The sequence below is a fragment of the Camponotus floridanus genome, unplaced genomic scaffold (assembly GCF_003227725.1).
Source record: "Camponotus floridanus strain SB8 unplaced genomic scaffold, Cflo_v7.5 scaffold90, whole genome shotgun sequence".
NCBI classification, from domain to species: domain Eukaryota; kingdom Metazoa; phylum Arthropoda; class Insecta; order Hymenoptera; family Formicidae; genus Camponotus; species Camponotus floridanus.
The window spans coordinates 145,501-165,550 of NW_020229861.1; the positions used below are offsets into that span (position 1 = coordinate 145,501).

General features: G+C 41.7%; 2 protein-coding genes across 2 annotated transcripts; both read right to left on the reverse strand.

Moving 5' to 3' along the window:
- Positions 1–10,603: 10,603 nt before the first annotated feature.
- Positions 10,604–11,259, reverse strand: LOC112639793. Its single transcript, XM_025414902.1, has one exon. The coding sequence runs from the start codon at positions 11,210–11,212 to the stop codon at positions 10,616–10,618; it is 597 nt and encodes a 198-aa protein (XP_025270687.1). The 5' UTR covers positions 11,213–11,259; the 3' UTR covers positions 10,604–10,615.
- Positions 11,260–12,763: 1,504 nt separating this feature from the next.
- LOC112639798 lies at positions 12,764–13,726 on the reverse strand. The gene is made up of 2 exons (XM_025414911.1): positions 13,510–13,726; positions 12,764–13,296 (listed from the first exon to the last, which is right to left on the reverse strand). Exons 1-2 carry the CDS (start codon positions 13,724–13,726, stop codon positions 12,764–12,766), a joined length of 750 nt encoding a protein of 249 aa, XP_025270696.1.
- Positions 13,727–20,050: the final 6,324 nt, after the last annotated feature.

The window sequence follows — 20,050 nt, forward strand, 5'->3', positions numbered from 1 at the left end:
ATCGACACATCACGTACACTACCGTGCCTCCATATCACCCCCAGGCCAATCCGGTAGAACGCGTAAATCGCATCTTAAAAACAATGATTATCGCGTTTATCGAAAAGGATCACAGGGAGTGGGACGAACACATCGCGGATTTTCGGTTCGCGTACAATACCGCCTGCCATTCGTCATTGGGAGCATCTCCCGCCTTCCTGAATCTTGGGCGTGAGTTAGAGCCGGTACATTCAGTGAAATGCAATCAGGGGGTTACCGAGATTGAACCGGGGGATACCGCAAAATGGGCAACCCGAATGAAGGACATGTAAGCCTTAAGGGAATGGGTTGTCGAGAACTTAGATAGAGCCTACGAGAGACAGGCTTCCCGGTATAACTTGCGTAGGCGTAATTGCACGTTCAAGGTAGGAAATTTGGTGCTAAAACGCCAACACATTTTGTCATCGGCGGCCCAAAATATAGCCGCCAAACTAGCACACAAATTCCAGGGCCCGTTTAAAGTGGTGCGAGTGATCTCTCCGGTGGTCTACGAGTTGGGCACACTGGATGGATCGCTCGTGGGTAAGAGCCACATTCAAGATTTGAAACCGTATCACCTTCCTGCTACCGTTATTTAGATGCCAAGGAACGTAATGGACCGGCGTGAGATGCGAAGGATCTGGCGGGCCTTTTGGTCGCGCCACAGATCCGTCTGGGAACATATAGAGTTCCATGATGAGGATTTTTGGACGGATCTGGAGGACGTGGCCCGCCAGGTCCGAGCCGTCCGCTGGACAACAAGCGGGGCCGTGGTGCAGGAGTGGCCGTCCACGCTGAGCACCGCAATAGAGACGGCGTCCAACCCTGGAATCGCGCAGGGGACTCAGACCGTCCCGCCTGAGCTCGCCACGAAGACCACGCCACGAGAACGTACCCGATCCCTCGAGCGCGCCGCCGAGCCGGGACCGAACCGCCGCCATACCGAGTCGCCCAGGGGACGCCAGCCACAGCGCAAACCATATGAGGTCGGGTGCTGGAACTGCGGTTCCCCCCGACACTCATACGCGGGATGCCCCCTGCCCCGTACCGGTAGCTTTTGCTACGGTTGCGGGCAACAGGGGGTGACCCTGCGCGGCTGTGACCGCTGTGGAGCCGCCTACCGCCGCACTACCCCGCCACCAGCGAGAGACGATTCGCCCCTCCGAGATGGATGGTCCTGGGCGAGGGATGTGAGCAGCAAGGGGACGCAGCCGGCCCCCTATTAGAGACCTTTGTGTTTTTCTTTTTATTTTTTTTTGTGTATGGTTTGCTTTATTTATTCTTTTTCGCATTATTTAGCTTTATTTTTAAGTAGTTCTTAAGGTTCGTTAGTTTACCATAATTCTAGATTTAGTTTCTTTTTTTGTAGTCCTTCTTTTGATTTTTGCTTCTTTTATATCGAGGTTACATTTTTCTTTTGCTTTAAGTACACGCCGTGTGGCAACAATTCCTTTTCTTGTTTTGATTATCAGGATTATTTTTTTGAGTAGATACCGTTTTGTATAAAACTTTTTTTTCTCTCTTTTCGTTTTTTTTTCTTTTTCCTTTTTGGTTTCGTTTTTTTCTTTTGTTTGACATAGAATCGACCCAGTGGGGGTTGGAATAAATTAATTTATTACTGGACGCCAAGATCGATCAATTCCCTCTACCGTTTCCTAATCCCACATCTCCTTACGGTTATTAAAAGCGGAGATAACGGGTGTGAGAAAATATCGCGGGGTGACGCAAGGGCTGGAGTCGAGATCAGACCTTACGGAAAATGGAAACGTGCAGCGGACTGTCGAGTTTCGGACACCTAAAAGAAACCCGGGGGGGAAACAGCCGCCTCATAGTAAGAATGAAGGGGAAACTGCCTGAGCGACGATCATCGGTGTGCCGAGTTCCGAAGTCCCCTCGGCACCCGTCTGGGAAGGGGGAGTTGTGACGTGACGCTTTTTGAGCTCCGTCACAATTGCCCTGTCGAGGAGGAACAGCGTGCGCGGGGTCGTTTCTCGCGCCTGAGAGGGAACTTGAAATAAATATAATCTGATTGTTTAGATTTACTTTAGCTTTAATGTAAGATCCGCGAATAAAATGCGGCTGCTGTACGAGCGTGCGTCATCTCCTTTGTACATGAAGATACAGCAAGATACCGAAAGGAGAGCCGTATAGGAAGATACCGGATATACCGCAGAGAATACCGAAGCTATCGCAGGAAGCAAAAGGTCAGGTACTGAGATCCCGCGCCGCCGCCAATCATATACCGAAACTGTATTAATCCAGGCAATTTTCAGACTAAAAGACGGCAGAAAATCTGGACAACGGGGCTAAAAACACTCTCGCAGGCGGCCGACTGGGAAAGGAAGAGGATCCTGAAAAAGACGAGGATACGGCCTGGCCAGCCGGTCCCGTCCCCAAGAAGCCGAAATACCGTCGGACACTGTCGCCCGTAGATCCTGGGCCCCTGCGTAAGGGCAACGCCGTCCAACAGCTGTGATTCTGAAGGGGGCGGAGAATCAACCCCCGTTCATCTGAAAATTGATAGAATGCGCGGAAGATCGGCGCGGGATCTGAGGGCCTCACGGACGCAGATGAGATCGAACACTGTTCAGTGAGCTCGTGCCACGTACACACGTCCTGAAGAGTCCAGAGGAAGCGACCCCGAAGGAAGCCGTCGACAGCGATCATTGTAAGCCGCCGCACAAGTAGCATAATTATTGTTCATCCGGGATCAGTTGGCGTCTTGATTTAGAGATACCGTCGCAGGGCGACAAATATTCCGTAAAGATTATCGCGTAAAGTATTTGTACTTGTACCGTAATTGCCGGACGCCAGCTGTCCCCGGGTGTCGCGGATTTGTTCCTCTCAGGGGGTTCGTGCCGACAGTCTCGTGCCGTACCGTGAGATTTTGTACCGTTTATTACCGTTAAAGATTGTTTCGTGTCATATTAAGCGTATATGTTACCGTTATGTTACGTGCCGAAATTTAAGTCCTAGCGTGACTTGACAATTTTGGTCGTTTCGTATCGCGTATCGAAAGGCGGGATTTGCGCGAAAAATTTCTTCGCGAGCGTGTGTTACCGTAAATAAACGAACGGCTCTGCAAGAATATTTGTCAACGCGAAATCTCCGCTGAATCCTCTTTCCGTTATCGATTATTCGAAAATTCTATTGTTCGAACTTCAAGTCTCTGTTGCCGAGTAAACAAGGTCGCGATAAGACCGTTAAATAAAGCAAAAAGTTCCGCATAAACATCATTACCGCTATCGTTTACCAAAGCCTTTATTTTCTGCCAAAAATATATCGTGAAATATTATCGCCGAGTACCGTACCGAAAATTCGATTCGAGATATATCGAAGTTGAGTAAGACGTATGCCGTTAAATTTATACTGAGATTATATCCAGTTGTTATACATCGGTCATTATTAGCCGTCGTTAATTTTCTGCCGAAGAAGTTACCGTCAATTATCACATAAAGTTTAATTCGAGTGATATCGAAACTGTACCGGAGACTTATGCCTCCAGGTGTGTTCTAGAATTGCACGCGTGTGCTGTAGTCTGATCTTAAATCTTCTCTCGCATTTAGTTACCTTTAACTACCGTGGATATTGCAGGAAAAAATTATATTCGTTCCGTATCGCTCCTATTGTCGTCTAAATAATATCTTTTGAAATTCGTTATCGTTATTATTGCTCTCGATCTTCGCGTCAGCCGTTATAAACGGTGAATCCTTTGTCTCGCAATTTCAGCTGTTGGATTAGTATGTTCTGGAATTTATCGTTTTTCCCGTCTGTTTTTTTTTCTTGTTGTCATGTACTGAATATTCTCTGTTATATTAATCTTATCTCTGTTATGCCGTTTACTATCTGTATCATTATTGTTTAATATATGTGAATAATTATAAGTAAAATAACTGGATGTCGATTATTTCTCTCTCCTATATACTGTCTAGCGTTCTCTCTCGATATTGAATCCACAAAGAACTCTGCCCTTCTGCCAAATACTGAGCCCGGAGTTACCGAATCTTGCCGTTTTCCGTATCGTTATCGTGGCGCGGAAATACCGCGCTTGGCGCCCAATTACATAAGTTACCGTATTATAAGTTACCGCATTTTCAGTTACCACACGATACCGTTTTTCAGATACCCTACTGAATTTTGATAATCTAATTTTTATACCGGCCAAGACCTTGCGCGCTACCTCCTCGATATCGGTTCTCGAGGCGGGCAACGGCGTCGCAATATATAATATTTATTTTTTATTGCAGCAAGAACAATTACAATCGGTAATACAAGCAGCTGTTGCTGCTGCGCATAGAGGATGGAAGGGAAGAAGAGGATGGAGAGGTAGAAGAGGAAGAGGAAGAGGAAGAGGAAGAGGAAGAGGTAGAGGCCAGGATAGAGGTGGAGGCGGAGAAAAAGGGGTACAAATTTATTATTATTAATTATTATACTATTATTATATTATTATTATACTATTATTATACTATTATTATACTATTATTATACTATTATTAATATAATATTATTAATTTAATATTATTAACATAAAAGTTAAAATATTAATAAACAAATAAAAAATAACTAAAAAATATTTTTATAAATGTATTTATTTAATGTTAACTGTGCCCGAATTTTTTTATTCATTTTCTGTCCTCAATTAATAACGAAGAACGTAAAAGCACGACGAGAGGAAAGGGAAATCAATAGAGATAAAATCGTAAACTCATCGCGTGGCAGTCGCGTGGTGTGTCATTAATGAGACAAAGATAGAATGATGGATTATCGGTCCTTATCTGACTGTCCATCTCTGAATAGTTCGGACATGAACCATATCGTAGACACAAACCATGTTTTGTTACCGAGCGTAATGGACATAGTTCACGTCCACTTTGTCAGACGGCGCGTCAAGCATCGAGAAATGTGCCCGTCGAGGCTGGTGGCCGCTCTCAGGTTTCTCTCTGGCCGAACTGAAGAATTATGGCGCCCGAGGCAAGGGACCAAAATGTCGCCCCCCCCCCCTCCCCATTCTAGCTTTCTCGATCGCGTTTGCTCTTTGTACTAGCCGGGACGAGGACGCAAACGGGATTCCATTTATTTTTTTACATTTTTTAATTTTTTTGTACATTTTAGTTTTTTATAATTTTTTGTATAGTATTTTTATTTTTTATATTTCTTAAAAGTTCTTTATAGTTTAAAAAAAAATTTAAAGACCTCCCTCCAACATAAACATTATTATGAGAATACTTAAACGTACTTTTCGTGCTTTAGCACCTGCAAATTGTTGAATTATCTCTGTGAAATTGAGGGATTTTGCAAAGTCATTTTCTATTTATAATATTGCCAGATCTGATAATCTATCTTCAAACACAGTAGAACGCAAATATGTCTTTATAAGTTTTAATTTGCTAAAACTTCGTTCTCCTGAAGCTACAGTTACTGTAATAGTTAAAAGTATTCGAAGAGCAATCCACAAATTAGGAAAAATGTCTTGCCACTTATTCTCGTGAATCAGTTGAAGCACTTTCAATGGCAACAATGGCTCATCAGAATCATTTAATAAATTTCGAATACTGAAAATTTCTTGTTTTAACTCATTTCCTGAAATATCAGACTTATCGCCATCTGTCAACGTAGCTTCTAAATTAATACATGCTTCTTGCAGTCCTTATCGGATATAGTTTTTAAATTATATAAAAAGAACCATGGTATTAAATGTTGATAGTTGTTCGAAATGAGTTTTTAAAGCTCTTTCAATAGATTATTGGGTAGAAAATGGTCGTTTTGAACAATTCTTCAGGCTCTGATGGCATTTTATCTGATGCCTCGTAACCAAACATTCTCTTCTTTCTTCGAATTCGAATTGCTTTAAAAACTGGCTCGATCTCAGCTTCGCTAGCTATATCCTTGGCTGTAATTATTGCCGTTGAGTAACCAGTATTTCTATACTCTGTTACAAAGGTCAAGCACTTTTCTAGCAATTTCGACACATTTGATATAGCCATAGTTTCCGACTGCATAGCCTTACTTACAATGTTAACTTGGAATAAGATGTCGTACCAAATCACTAATGTAAATAAGAACTCAAACCCTTCCATGTGCTTAGCTAATTAGCTTCTAACGCAGCGACTGGATCATTTGTCTCTTCGTAGAATTTAATGAGGACATCGATCATGTTCGGATACTAAAAACGAACGGCTTCAAGACTGGAAATTCTACTCTGCCATCGAGTTTTACAAATTTTTTTTAATGATAGTAACTTGACATATTTTTTCATTATATCCCATCACTTCGTTGAGGTAGAGAATAACACAAATAATCTTTAGAGAATTCCGAACAAAGATATAGATTTTACCGATGATTTTACGGAAAGATCCCGTTTGCCCATGAACCCGATTGTCCAATCATATCGACCTGTGCCTAGGACAACCAGTAACGATTAATCAATCAGAAAGGTCTATTTTGAATTAGCCAATTGGGACTATCGGATCCCGTCGGCTATCGGATTCCGTCCTGATTTTACAGCGTCTGCTACGACTAGATTTAAACTGTGACAATCACATGGATTAAAAAAAGCTCTTGGAAAGTGTTTCAAAATTCTCGCTTGCACGCCCTTATCTTTTCCAATTCATATTTGCTCCATTATCATATCTCTGTCCACGACTATCGTTCATATTTAAATCGTAATTTTGTATAATATTGTCGAGAAAGAGGCCAGTTAGTCCTTCCTCTGTAGAGTCAGTTATCGGCTTATAAGCAATAAAACATTCTCTTATCTGGACTTTGTCAACATCAACAAAACGTAATGTGATAGACAATTGCTCGACGTGACTTACATCAGAAGTGTAATCCAATATGACGAAGAAATATTTTGCTTTTTTTACCATCGATAAAATTTTTTTTCGCCTCGAGGTAATTTGATCAGTTGATTTTGAATCGTTTTACTACAACAGTGAATAAAGGTATCTTTGTATGTAATGCGTCGAGGTGTTCTATCATAACAGGGTCAGATTTTCCCAATAATTCAACTAATCCTAAAAAATTACCGTTGTTGGAAGTGTTTAACTTATCAGAACTCCCTCGAAAAGATAAATTGTGCCCTGATAAAAATAAAACAATTTCGATTAACCGCTTAAGAATAGAAATCCATCGCATTTTCTCGTCATTAATCTGCTTTTGTAAATGTTTGTCTACTCCGCTCAACGATTTCAGGCATTTCGAAGCCTCTATCTAATTTTCCATAGCGCGTAAATAATCAGGAGATGTTTCGTGGCTTTTAAGACGCTCCGATAAATGTTTCCAATCATTAAAACCTTTTTTGCTCAAATTAGAGTTATGGATTTGGCAAAACAATTTACAACAACGACAATATATTTTATCTGTAGACTGAGAATAAACCAACCACCTTCGTTTATAGATTTCTCCATTAAGCATGACTTTTTGAAAATGTACTTTGGAAAAGTGACTTCCATTACTATTATGAGGATATTCATCTTGAATTTTATCATTTATAGGGCCATGAATAACGATTTCATTAATCATTGCGGAATTGATGGATGATGGCCACTTGACAATATCTTCATAGTCTGCATTTTGAAGACTTGATAGAAACGGAAACACTTTGGATTCTGTGTTATCTTTGTTCTCTCCTTGACGACAGATTTCGTTTTGTTCAGAGAGATTTTCTTCCACCAAACATTCTCCGGCTTCCACTCGCTGCTTACGAATAAAAAAAATTTATCATTTTCTTAGCACTTTTTTCATTGTCTTTTTACTTGTTACATTTTCGTTTTAAATTCTGGACACCGGAGAGTTTTTTATAATGCGACACTTTTTGGAGAAAAAACTCTTATTCAACAATCAAATCAGCTTAAAAATTAAGAAATGTCATACAATTATACTAGACAGAGTAGAGGCCCTAAAGAACTCTAACTCGAGCGAGAAGATCAAGAGTCCCAAGCCTCATTTCATGGTTTTCAATATACCTCTTTTGACCCATCGACATATAGAATGGATTGCTAATGGAAGGGGATGGGGAGCCGTACGAATAGAGTGAGAGACAGATAATATGAGGTCACGTTCCGCCTCTTTCTATCTCTCTAAAGTCTGATTGGTTGGTTCTATATGTCGATGTTTTTTACCAACCAATCAGACTTTATAGCGGCTCTCATTCCCCTTCCATCAGCAGTCCATTCTATATGTCGATGTTTTGACCGTTCTCTCCTTACGAATTGGGGTTTCCCACGCCGCCATGTAGTGACGGCGGCGCGTATTAGCATCATGACTGGCGCGCGTTAGGCAGGCGCGTGTCATGCCGGCCTATTTCGATTTGTTCATTAACATTATGGCGCCCGGGAGCGGTGCACTTAGACACAGTACAATTGGACACGGTGCAAATGGACATGAAACTTTGCACACGATTCAATTGGACACAATAATTTTGGACACAGTAGCTTTTGGACACAGAAGAAAATTTATCTGGACACCATTCAGTTGCACATCGTTCAGTTGCACACCGCTCAGTTGCACACCGCTCAGTTGTACACCGCTAGGTTGCATACCGTTCAGTTGGACACAAAAAATGCACATCAGTAAGATGCGCACCAATATCCATCCGCAAACGGGGACCCATCCTACCAGGATGGGTGCATGAAGGGGGGGGCCAAAGGCCCCTTCTTGCACCCCCCCCCGCGTGTGTGTCAACTAATCCACTTCTTGTTCCGCGACATCTTATCAAGCATTTGTCATGTCCAAATGCACAAGTCGCAGATTTTCCAACTGAACGATGTGCATTTTTATGTGTCCAACTGAACAGTGTGCAACTGAGCGGTGTGCAACTGAGCGGTGTGCAACTGAGCGGTGTGCAACTGAGCGGTGTGCAACTGAGCGGTGTGCAACTGAGCGGTGTGCAACTGAGCGGTGTGCAACTGAGCGGTGTGCAACTGAACGGTGTGTAACTGAACGGTATCCAGATAAATTTTCTTCTGTGTCCAAAAGCTACTGTGTCCAAAATTATTGTGTCCAAATGCACTGTGTCCAATTGAACCGTATGCAAAGTTTCGTACCGTGTCCTATTGTATTGTATCCAAGTGAAGGCCACTCATAGCGCCCCTCCCCAAAAACGGCGCCCTGGGCGACCGCCCCGCTCGCCCCATCCTTACGCCGGTCCTGACCGGAAATATAAGACAGAAACAAATTTTTGTATTATAATATGCTGCAAAAATTTAAGAAGTTCTTGATCTAAAAACAATAGATTTTAAACATTGCATATTGGTACAAAATATGTTAGAAACTGAATCAAAATAACATCATAATGTATCGGCAGAAATTAAGCTCGTCTGGTATCATAAAATAGTAGCAAGCAGAATCATAACAATATCAAAATATATTAGATTGAATTATAATTTCTCTGTTCGCCACACGATGTGCCTATAGGATGTATTTATCTTATATTTAAATTTTTGTTATGGATAAATACAAAGGTAAAATCAAATGCAGCTTAACAAAATTAATAACGTATTTATTTCTATCAGTTTAATATCTGATACGATTCCAATACAGAATTCTGAATAAACTGTTTAAAATTAGTTAAATTAACTATTAAAATTTAATTGTTTATTTATTATGTTAATCATTTATATCAAGTGTATTCAATATAATTATGATATAACATGTTACATCCTACATTTATGATTGAAAAATTACAAGTAATTGGTAACTTACAGATAACATTTATGTCATAACATTTGCAATATATACTTTATGATAGGTCATGTTGCATTTTTGCCGCGTTTTTACAACACGTTGAAAGGTATAGCAATGATCCGATAAATCGTATGTCAGATGATTTGCCAAGCGTAGGATGAGAGTAGAATAACCAGTAAGACGGAATCGAACTAGATAATTATCTTATATTTGAAATATCTGACTTTATTATCACAGAGATCTACAAGACTTGCTGTTTTTGCTATCCGGAGGCGAGTGTTTCTCCGGCCTCGTGCATGCGTTTTTAAGTGCATCGTTAGCTTTCTCTGCCACCCGTTATATGTTGGTGGCGGCAGTTATCGGTGTAGGGATTGGGTATCCAACACATATATTTATGCACGCCATTCAATAATAGAAAATCAGTCTTTATTCAAAAATAACAATTATCTTTGGTATATAAACTAGAGTCTTTTTAAGCGTGTCTAAATCCTTTTAGAAAAAGTGAAGTAGAATTAAGAAAGAATAATACATAAGAGACGCTAAGCTTAGCGTGGCGTCGTGTCGTGTCTAGTGTGGCGCTATTGTCGCGAGTCGCGTTGTGATTGGTCGTCCCGTGGTTTGTCCACGAGAAATCCCCAAATTGCCATTGGAAGAGTGAATGGACGCTACATCACTCCCCCTCGAGTGGCGCAGCTTAAGACTGAGCCGCGAATGTAACGCGTTTGCCTGAGTAGACTTTCAATTTGGTGGTTTCCGTGGCTTGCGTGGATGACGATTCGCCTTCCTCCTCAAATCCTGCTTCCATGAATGCCGGTTTAAGGCGATCCACAGAGATGTTAACTGCCTCTCCTTTAATAAGAACTTTAAATACATGATCTGTAATTCTTTCGCTTACCGGGTACGGTCTTTCTATCTATGGTGGTTCTAGTGGGCCTCTTACTTTGTCCACTCGCACAAAGACGTGGGTACATGTATATAAAGTCTTATGTGTGAATGTCTTCTTTTTACTGTGATGAGCTGTTGGCGTAGACCTGACATTCCGCATGTGCTCTCGGAAATGTTGTATAAAAGTCTCTGGTTCTGGTGCAACATCTTCTTTGAAAAAGTATTCAGCTGGTAAACGTAGGGTAGTTTCATATACCAATTCTGCTGCTGTGGCCTTGATGTCTTCTTTGATGCTGGTGCGCAACCCTAATAGAACAACTCGTAATGCTTGTAACCAATTTTTAGATTCATAGCAACGGATTGCAGTTTTCAAAGAACGATGCCAGCGTTCAATTATCCCATTTGATGCTGGATGATACGCTGTAGTCCTTGTACGTTTGCATCCCAGAAGATTAGTCAGAGATCTAAACAGTTGCGATTCAAATTGTGCTCCTTGATCGGTAGTGATTGTCATGGGCGACCCGAAGTGTGCTATCCAGGTATGAAAAAGTGCATCCACGACGGTGTCCGCTGAAATATCTTGAACTGGAACTGCTTCAGACCACCTTGTGAAACGATCGATCATTAGTAACGGTATCCTTTAATGTTGGGTAGCGGTCCAATTATATCCATGTGCACGTGATCGAATCTTGTATCAGGCACTGGGAAATGCTCTGATTCAAGTCGGTTATGTCTGTGGATCTTGTTTTTCTGGCACTGTAAACAAGTTCTTACCCATTCGGTAATGTCCTTATTCATTGCTGGCCATACAAATCGTTGTCCAATAATTTTTTAAGTGACGCGTCCACTGGGGTGTGCTAGACGGTGTGTGACATCAAATACTCTTTTTCGTAAGCTTCTAGGTACATAGGGCCGTACCTCTTCCTTGGAAATGTCGCAATAAACGACGGTATCGGAATTGTCTACACGAATTTTCTTTAGCTGCAGTAATTGAGCTTCATTTTGAAGTAGGTCTTTGAGTTCCTCGTCGGTATGCTGTGCCTGCGCAAGTTCTTCGGTTGTAACGACGACTGGCATGTCGATTAATTCGACGCGTGACAGTGCATCGGCTATTGTGTTGTTCTCACCTTTGATGTAGATGATTTCCGTGCAAAATTGACCAATGAAATCAAGCTGCCTTAATTGCCTTGGTGATGCTTTCGAAGACTTCTGTAAGAAGGCATAGGTTAACGGCTTATGGTCGGTTTTTATTATGAGTTTGCGACCTTCTACTATTGATTTGAAGAATTTGAGGCTGCTGTAAATGGCTTGGAGCTCTCGATCATATGTGCTATAATTTCTCTGCGCTGGAACTGAATTTCTTTGAAAAGAATCCGAGGGGTTCCCAATTTCCTTGGTAATATTGTTCCAAAACGGCACCCATTGCTGCATCTGAGGCATCTGACTTTATTGCCAGGACCGCATGTTTTCTCGGATGTGCTAATAGAGTTGCGTCTATTATTTGTTGTTTGCATTCTTGGAAGGCTTTATCTGCACGTTCATTCCATGCTATAGGGTGCTTATCTTTCTTCTTGGCGTTCGTCAGATATTCATAAAGCGGAGCCTGCGTGAGTGCAGCGTTAGGAATAAATCTTCTGTAAAAATTTATGATTCCTAAGAAACGTCTGAGTCCGCTGATGTTCGTTGGTTTCTCCATCTTCTTAATCGCTTCCACTCTCTTATCCAGAGGTTTAGTGCCTTGACTATTGACAGTATAACCTAAGTAACTAACCTCTTCTTTGCCAAAAACGCATTTTGCTGCATTGATGGATCACCCGTGTTCTTGTAATCGTTGAAATATCTGAAGTAGGTGTACGCGGTGTGTTTCCACGTTCGGTGACGCTATTAAAATGTCATCGATGTAGCAATGACAATAGTCGATGCCGCGAAGGACACAATCCATAAGCCTTTGAAATGACTGTGCGACGTTTCGTAAACCGAAAGGCATCACATTGTACTCGTAAAGATCAAATGGTGTTATTACTGCTGTTTTTGGACGATCCTTTTCTGCGACAGGTATCTGATGGTACGCCCTTGCTAGGTCTAGTGTTGAGAAAATGCTACATCCTTCCAGCTTATGTGCGACATCGTACAAGTGCGGGATTGGGTATCTGTCCGGCATTGTGATGTTGTTTAATCACCTGTAGTCGCCGCATATTCTCCAATCGCCATCCTTTTGTGGTACTAAATGCAATGGATCAGCCCAGGGACTAGAGCTGGGTCTACAAATCCCTGCATCTAACATATATTGTATTTGTGCGCGTACTGCATGTAATCTTTCACCAGACAATCTGCGCGCCGGTTCCGCGACCGCTGGACCTGTAGTAATAATGTGATGCGTTACTCCGTGCTTTGGTTTCTGAAGGCTTACCGGTTTAGTGATGTCGCTGAATTTCCGCAGGAGATCGGCAAAAGGATCAGCATGGTCAAAAGTGATAATTCCTCCAATCTCCGAAATTGACAGCTTACCGTCTACCTTGCAACTTGTATTTCCATCACGCAACAGTTTGTGTTTTAAATCAACTAACAATCCAAAATGTGCCAGGAAATCCGCTCCGATTATGGCTTGCTTGACATCCGCCACTATGAATGTCCAATCTAGCTTCTTTCGTAATCCTAAGTCTACATTAACTAACCTTAACCCATAGGTGGTTATCAGAGTATTATTGGCTGCGTATAATTTATATTTGCTCGCTGTACAATTTCCTCTGACTGCATTCTTTGGTATAACTGACACATCTGCTCCGGTATCGATGAGGTAGCGAATCCCGTTTTTCCTATCTGCTACGGTAAGATGGAATGTCTGCGTCGTCCGCCTCCGTCATCTGGTTAGACGACGCGGTTAGTTTTCCGCGATCACTGCCTTGGGTTCTTTCCACTCACATGGTAATAGGCATTTGAACGCTTTCTGCCCGAACTTCCGGTGGTAGTAACATGTATTGGATTCGTGATGCTCTTGAGATTTTGATCTTGATTTATTCCTGCGCGCGTACTTGTCACGTCCTCTACTTTTGGACCTGCCTTGCTGTTGTGCACTGCGTAACTCTTTTAGTTGCTCTGCAATTGCATCGATCGCAGCCTTGAGTTCGCAAGATACCATATCTTGCGAACTCTATCTAGCTTCTCCCGCATGTGGCAATTTTGCAACGGCATTGACTTGTGCTACACTAGCTCTTGACATATCCGTGATTTTGTCAGCTTGCATTGCTAATTTCGACAAATCTGTAACTTCACTTATGGCTAAGATACTACGTACTGTGACGTGACGCTTTTTAAGCTCCGTCACGATTTCCCTGCCGAGGGAAAACAGCGTGCGCGGGGTCGTCTCTCGCGCCTGAGAGGAGACTACCGCTACTTATTATTCAAATGTATAGACTTGTGTTTAGCGAAATTTAAGACCCGCGATGCGAATACGGCTACTGTGCGTGCGTGCAGGATCGACCATTTGTAAAAGAAGCTACCGCACGATACCAAGGATACCGAGAAGATACCGGAGCTACCGCAAGCATCAGGTCAAGTACTAAGATCCCGCGCCGCCGCTCTTAGTAATGTCAGGGAGATTAAATCTGCATATTTTTCAGATGTAAAAAGAAATGGCAGCGAATCCAGACGACGGTGCCGAAAGCAACTTTACAGGCAGCCGACTGGAAAACAAAAATCTCGGAGGGAGACGCGGATACGACCTGGCCAGCCGGTCACGTCCCCGAGGATCGGCACCAGCACGAGCACCGTCGCTGAGGAATACTGGGCCCCTGCGTAAGGGCAACGCCGTAAAACATCAGCAACTTTCGAGGGGGGCGGGGAATCCACCCCATTTTTCCCGGAATCGACAAAATGCGCGGAAGATCGGCGTGGGATTCGAGGACCTCGCAAGCACAGACGAAGATCGTCACTGTACGGTGAGCTAGTGACCAGTGCACAGCAGCCCGAATTTGGAAGAGACGATCCTGAGGGAGCAGCCACCTGAACGAAATTGTAAGCCGTCGCACAAGTAGCCGATTAGAAATTTTCATCCGGGATCAGCTGGTGTCATCGTGCCGAGATACCGTCGCAGGACGGCTATCATACCGTGAGAAAGATTACCGTGAAGTATAATACTTGTACCGTAGTTGTCGGACGCCAGCTGTCCCCGGAGTCGCGGATTTGTCCCTCTCAGGGGTGTTCGTGCCGTTAGTCCGTGGTATTATGTCTCGTTTCCGTACCGTTTAAAAATTGTATCGTTCCCGTTAACGTCTTTTTTTTGTATCGATACTCCGAGCGTGACGCGGTAATTTTTGATCGAGTATATCGCATACCGGAAAGCGGGATTTGAGCGGGTAATTTCTTCGCGAGCGTGTGTTACCGGAATTAAGAGAACGGCTCTGCAAGAATATTACCCTACGCGAAATCTCCGCCGAAAAGTATTTAACGCATCACTTGTTCGAAATTTCCGTTACGCGGACGTCGTGTTATTGTTAACGAAACCAAAAGGTCGTGCTGCGACCGTTACATCGGGTAAACAATTTCCGTCTACCTCTTTGAAACTACCGTTAAAGAAAGCTTTTGTTTTTCATCGAGACTTTGTCGAAAGTCATCGTTAATTGCCGTAAGAAAAGGTTCGATTCGAGTTATATCGAACTTTTATAAAATACGTATACCGTCTATTTCGGGTTAAAATTCTGTTTATTTCTTAGTGGTCTATTGTTCGTTACCGTTAATTATTGTTGAGCGTAAAAGTTACCGTCACAATTGTATGGAAAGTCAGGTTCGATTTATATCGATATTGAGCACGAGGCTCGCGCCTCCAGGAGTGTTCGTAAACCATCCGCGTATAATCGTCTGATCATAAAATTCCCGTACACTCTGGTTACCGTTAATTACGTGGATTACCGCCATAAACTAGTTGAGAATTATACCGAAATTTGTTAGCGAGACGAACGTCTCGACGTATGAGCTGAAATCAGACGTAATTCGTTCTCGAGTTTGGTAGAGATTTCGCCGCTAATGTTCACGGCCTTCGATTACCGTCATTATTGAAAGGCTAAAACTATTTTAATACCGTTTTTTTCCCCTTTCTTTTATTGCCGACTCAGAGTCAATATTTCAAGTAGCCTCCCTGAGAATATTATATTATTATATATCTGACCTTCGCATCAGCCGTTATAACGTGTCCTTTGTTTCCGCAATTTATAAGATAACAGTTATATTTCGAAATTTATCTGCTTTCTTTTATTATTCTATCTTGTGCCGTGCGTTCTTGTATATTTACCGATTTTCTCGCTCTTATGTTAAATTTATCGCTATTATATTAACTTTACCGCTATTATATTACATTTATCGATATTATATTCACTTTATCGCTATTATATTAAATTTATCTGTATTATATTAACTTTATCTATATTATACTAAAGTCGATTATACTGTTCATTGTGTGTATATTCTAACATTACAATATATGTAATTAATTGTGAGCAAAATAACTGAGTAGTCATTTCTCTCTCCTAAAGATAATCTAGCGCTCTCTTCCCCCTTACCGTAACTAATTCACAAAGAACTCTGCCCCTCTGCCATAAACTGAGCTTGCCGTTACCGTTTCGATATCGTGGCGCGGAAATACCGCGCCTGGCGCCCATATTCTATCTTCTTTTTCGTTGGAGATTCTGTTACCGTACTCTACCGCCATTTTAAGATACCGTTACCGCCATTTTAAGATCCCGATACCGCCAATTACTGACACCGCCAAATTTGCACGCTACCTCCTCGGGAGCGGCGTTCCCGAGGCGGGCGACGGCGTCGCAGTACGTTGTCAGGCAGCTGCTCTAAGAATAATGTTCTAAGTACTGCGTCGGTGCACTGACCCCCTGAAAGATTTCGCAGTCTCTGCAGGAAGTTTGAGGGTTTCTCATCCGCGAACTCGTTTCCACGTAGCAATCTCCGCAGTTTGGACTCGTTGGTTTCATCACGATCCTATTATCCTCTGCTTAAGAGTTTCGTACTTGTTTGCAATCGGCGGCGTGGCCAGAATATCTGAGACAAAAGGCAGTACAGTTTGATCCAGATGAACTATGACGTACCTGAACTTCGTCTCGTCGCCTGTAACTCTGGATATAGCGAATGCTGCTTCGATCTGCGTGAACCATAACACTGGATTTTCTTTCCAAAACGGCGGCAGTTTTACTAGGCGTGCTGCGTTTATAGCCTCAGGTTCGCTGTGATGTCTGCTCGCTGGAGGGACAAAACGTCGTCGTCGTCTTCGCGTGAAACACGGCCGGTGTTTGACTCGCTCGTTGTTCTGCCTCGCGGCGGTGAGTGCGTTGTCGGCATTATAAAATCGGTCTCTCGATTTCGTTAACCAATATGTCCGCCGAGTATTAACGGCCTTTTTTGTGTGCCTCGTAACGCGTTTCTCGCGTACCTTGCTAATCACGTCGGAGTCACCAGAAATATATATGTAGGGATTGGGTATCCAACACATATATTTATGTACGTCGTTCAATAATAGAAAATCAGTCTTTATTCAAAAATAACAATTATCTTTGGTATATAAACTAGAGTCTTTTTAAGCGTGTCTAAATCCTTTTAGAAAAAGTAGAATTAAGAAAGAATAATATATAAGAGACGCTAAGCTTAGCGTGGCGTCGTGTCGTGTCGTGTCTAGTGTGGCGCTATTGTCACGAGTCGCGTTGTGATTGGTCGTCCCGTGGTTTGTCCACGAGAAATCCCCAAATTGCCATTGGAAGGGTGAATGGACGCTACATCGGCATTCAAATTAACGCCATCTATGATTAAGGTACGAATTTATAGCAGCGACCATCTTGGTGACCATTTCAGGCACCATTTCGGTGCTTTGGTTGATTTCTACTTTACCGACTACATATTTTATATTATATTATTTATAGTATTTACATTCTTTGTTAACTACGCCATTTGGTTAGAGTGACGATTATTACATACCGGCGAGTCGTTTCGGTCTGATATAAAGCTACTAGTATGATAGTAAGCTACTAGTTTCTTTGGTTCTAAAGTATACACAGGAATTATACACATGGAATTAAACTAACTTAATAATAATCTTATTTAATTAACTTTAAATTCGCGGCTTATTACTAAACTTATTCTAATCTTTCGCAGGGTCCCTTAGCCTGACCCATGGCTTATTCAATCCGCAGAGAGGATCGTATCCAGAGGTCTAGCTGTTAGATTGAAACTAGGGATGTCACAAATGACATATCGATTATTTCCTAAGGCTTTCACAATTAGGTAAGATCCTTTATAATTCGGTTTTAATTTCGTATTAACGCTGGGTATATTTCGTGTGTCCCTAATACATAGTCGCCTTCTATATATAGTCGGTTTTATGCTACACTGGTCTTGATAATTTTTGTTATAATTTTTGTTATAATTGCGTCTGTTGCCTAAACGGTTTTATCTCTATTTTCTTGTCTTTCTTTTTCCAGGTCAGAATCAACGTTAGTGAGAACCTGAGTAAACTGAGCAAAAGCTGAGTCGGTGTGGCTTCGCTGATCAAAACCGAAGAGGAGTTTTGTTGGACTCGACTTAACACTTGAGTGGTAAGTATTATTTATTATGTACTGTAATGTCTCTAAATGTTGATTCCACTCTGAAGACGTATGTAACAGTTTCGTGAGAGATGTTTTAACAAATCTGTTGATTCGCTCCACAATACCATTTGCCCATGGGGCTGCTACCGCTACTTTTCTATGTTTTATACCATTTCTCTTAATAAAATCAGCAAATTCATATGACGTGTAAGCCGTGCTTCTATCCATTACCAACTCCAGAGGTTTTTCAAAAGTATTAAACATTTTATCCATGTGCATTATGATATCCTTCTTTGGAGCTTGTCGACTTTGTTGCAAATAGCCACGTGAACCTCGTGAAAGCATCTACTATGACTAATATATGTTTGAAATTTTCAGGAGTATCTTGCAGCGGCCCAAAAGAGTCACCGTGCAGTATTTGTAACGGAGAGCTGGGCAACGGATAGGACAGTCTCTCTCTCTCGAATCTATTTCACGCATTATTAACCATAAGGCAGGTAAGACAATTTTCTATATAATTATATGTTTTCTTTCGCATAGATAGGAACCAATAATTTTGTGCCGGATAATGTTTTGTTGTGCTCGAACCGTGGAGGACGGGTCTTCGGGATTATTCGCCCAAAGGATTGGAACCCAGGTAGCAAATGAAGACACTCCGTATTTGATAGTAAAGGAATATATTTCCGTCGTTCTTCTTACACTGGTCTTACACTACTCTTGAATCTATTTACTCGTTAAAGTAGACGTATGGCGAGCTTACTTAACTGTCACGACGACTTGTATTACTGATGACCTGGTATTAATCACTTTCTCGTTGATTTCGCGATCGGTTTATATATCGTTTAGCTTGAGGAAAGAAGTGTTGACCTCGGACCGGAGCGCGGTTCGTGCTCCGTGCTCGACTTCGATATGCTTATTCAGCCGTGGCCATGACTTGCTTTCTTTTTGTCACGTCTTATTTTTATTTTTTAATATCTCTTATTTATTTCTAACTTATTTTGTTTTGCTGTTTCCGTCTTATTTCAAGGTTTGTTTATTTAATTAATTAATTTATTATTTCGTCGGGTTACGACATCCTTCCCTCCTTGGGAAAAGAAAATTTACTAGCGGTAAATTTTCTTTATCTATTTTACAATTTTACATGTTATTTAATATAATATTGCTGTGTTGTTTGTTGGTGAGTCTGGTTGGTAGGGTCTATTGTAGATACGTTCTCTTGATACTCGCGGTATGCTTACTGGGTTTAAATTTTCGTTGACCGGTGCTTTCTTTTTTGCTTGGCTCTTTTTTATCGCGTAAATTATCGCTACAAGACTGATTATTATTATCGTCCCTGTGATACTTGAGATCGCCGGGTATATTATATGTTCCCGTATCTATAGGTTGTCTTCGTCTATTTGTTTGTCTATGTCGGTCAATGTTTTGCTAAGTTCCATTAATTCTGATGGGTTTTTATTATTTTTCGTAACTTAATTGCCTCGATTTTAGTAGTCTGTCTGTTTGTTTTTGTGGCGTTAATGTTAAATTATAATCTGGTATGCGTGTTTTGATATATGTTACTAGTGTAGATTTTTTTGTTCTTATTATTACGTCGGGTGTTACGATTTTTTACATTTCCCTTTAGTCCTTAACTGTCCCGTTCTATCCATCTCGACTTTTTGTGTCGTTCTCGTACGTTATCTCTATCTGCTGTTTCGCTGGAATATATCCATGTGTTCGCGTTACTTAACGTTGTCCATAACGTTGTATTCGCGTGTACGTATCTTATGTTACAGTTATCTGTGTGTTTTCCTAGTTGTACATATGTCTGTATCTTGCATAACGCTTGGTCATCTACACGATGTATCGGATAGTTTTGTTCGCATACATATTCGTTATTA

Coding starts and splice junctions, on each gene's coding strand:
- LOC112639793 (XM_025414902.1), bottom strand. CDS start 11,212: ATGATCGATCGTTTCACAAGGTGGTCTGAAGCAGTTCCAGTTCAAGAT.
- LOC112639798 (XM_025414911.1), bottom strand. CDS start 13,726: ATGGTATCTTGCGAACTCAAGGCTGCGATCGATGCAATTGCAGAGCAA. Junction 13,297..13,509: donor GTTCAAATGCCTATTACCAT/GTGAGTGGAAAG, acceptor AATTATACGCAG/CCAATAATACTCTGATAACC.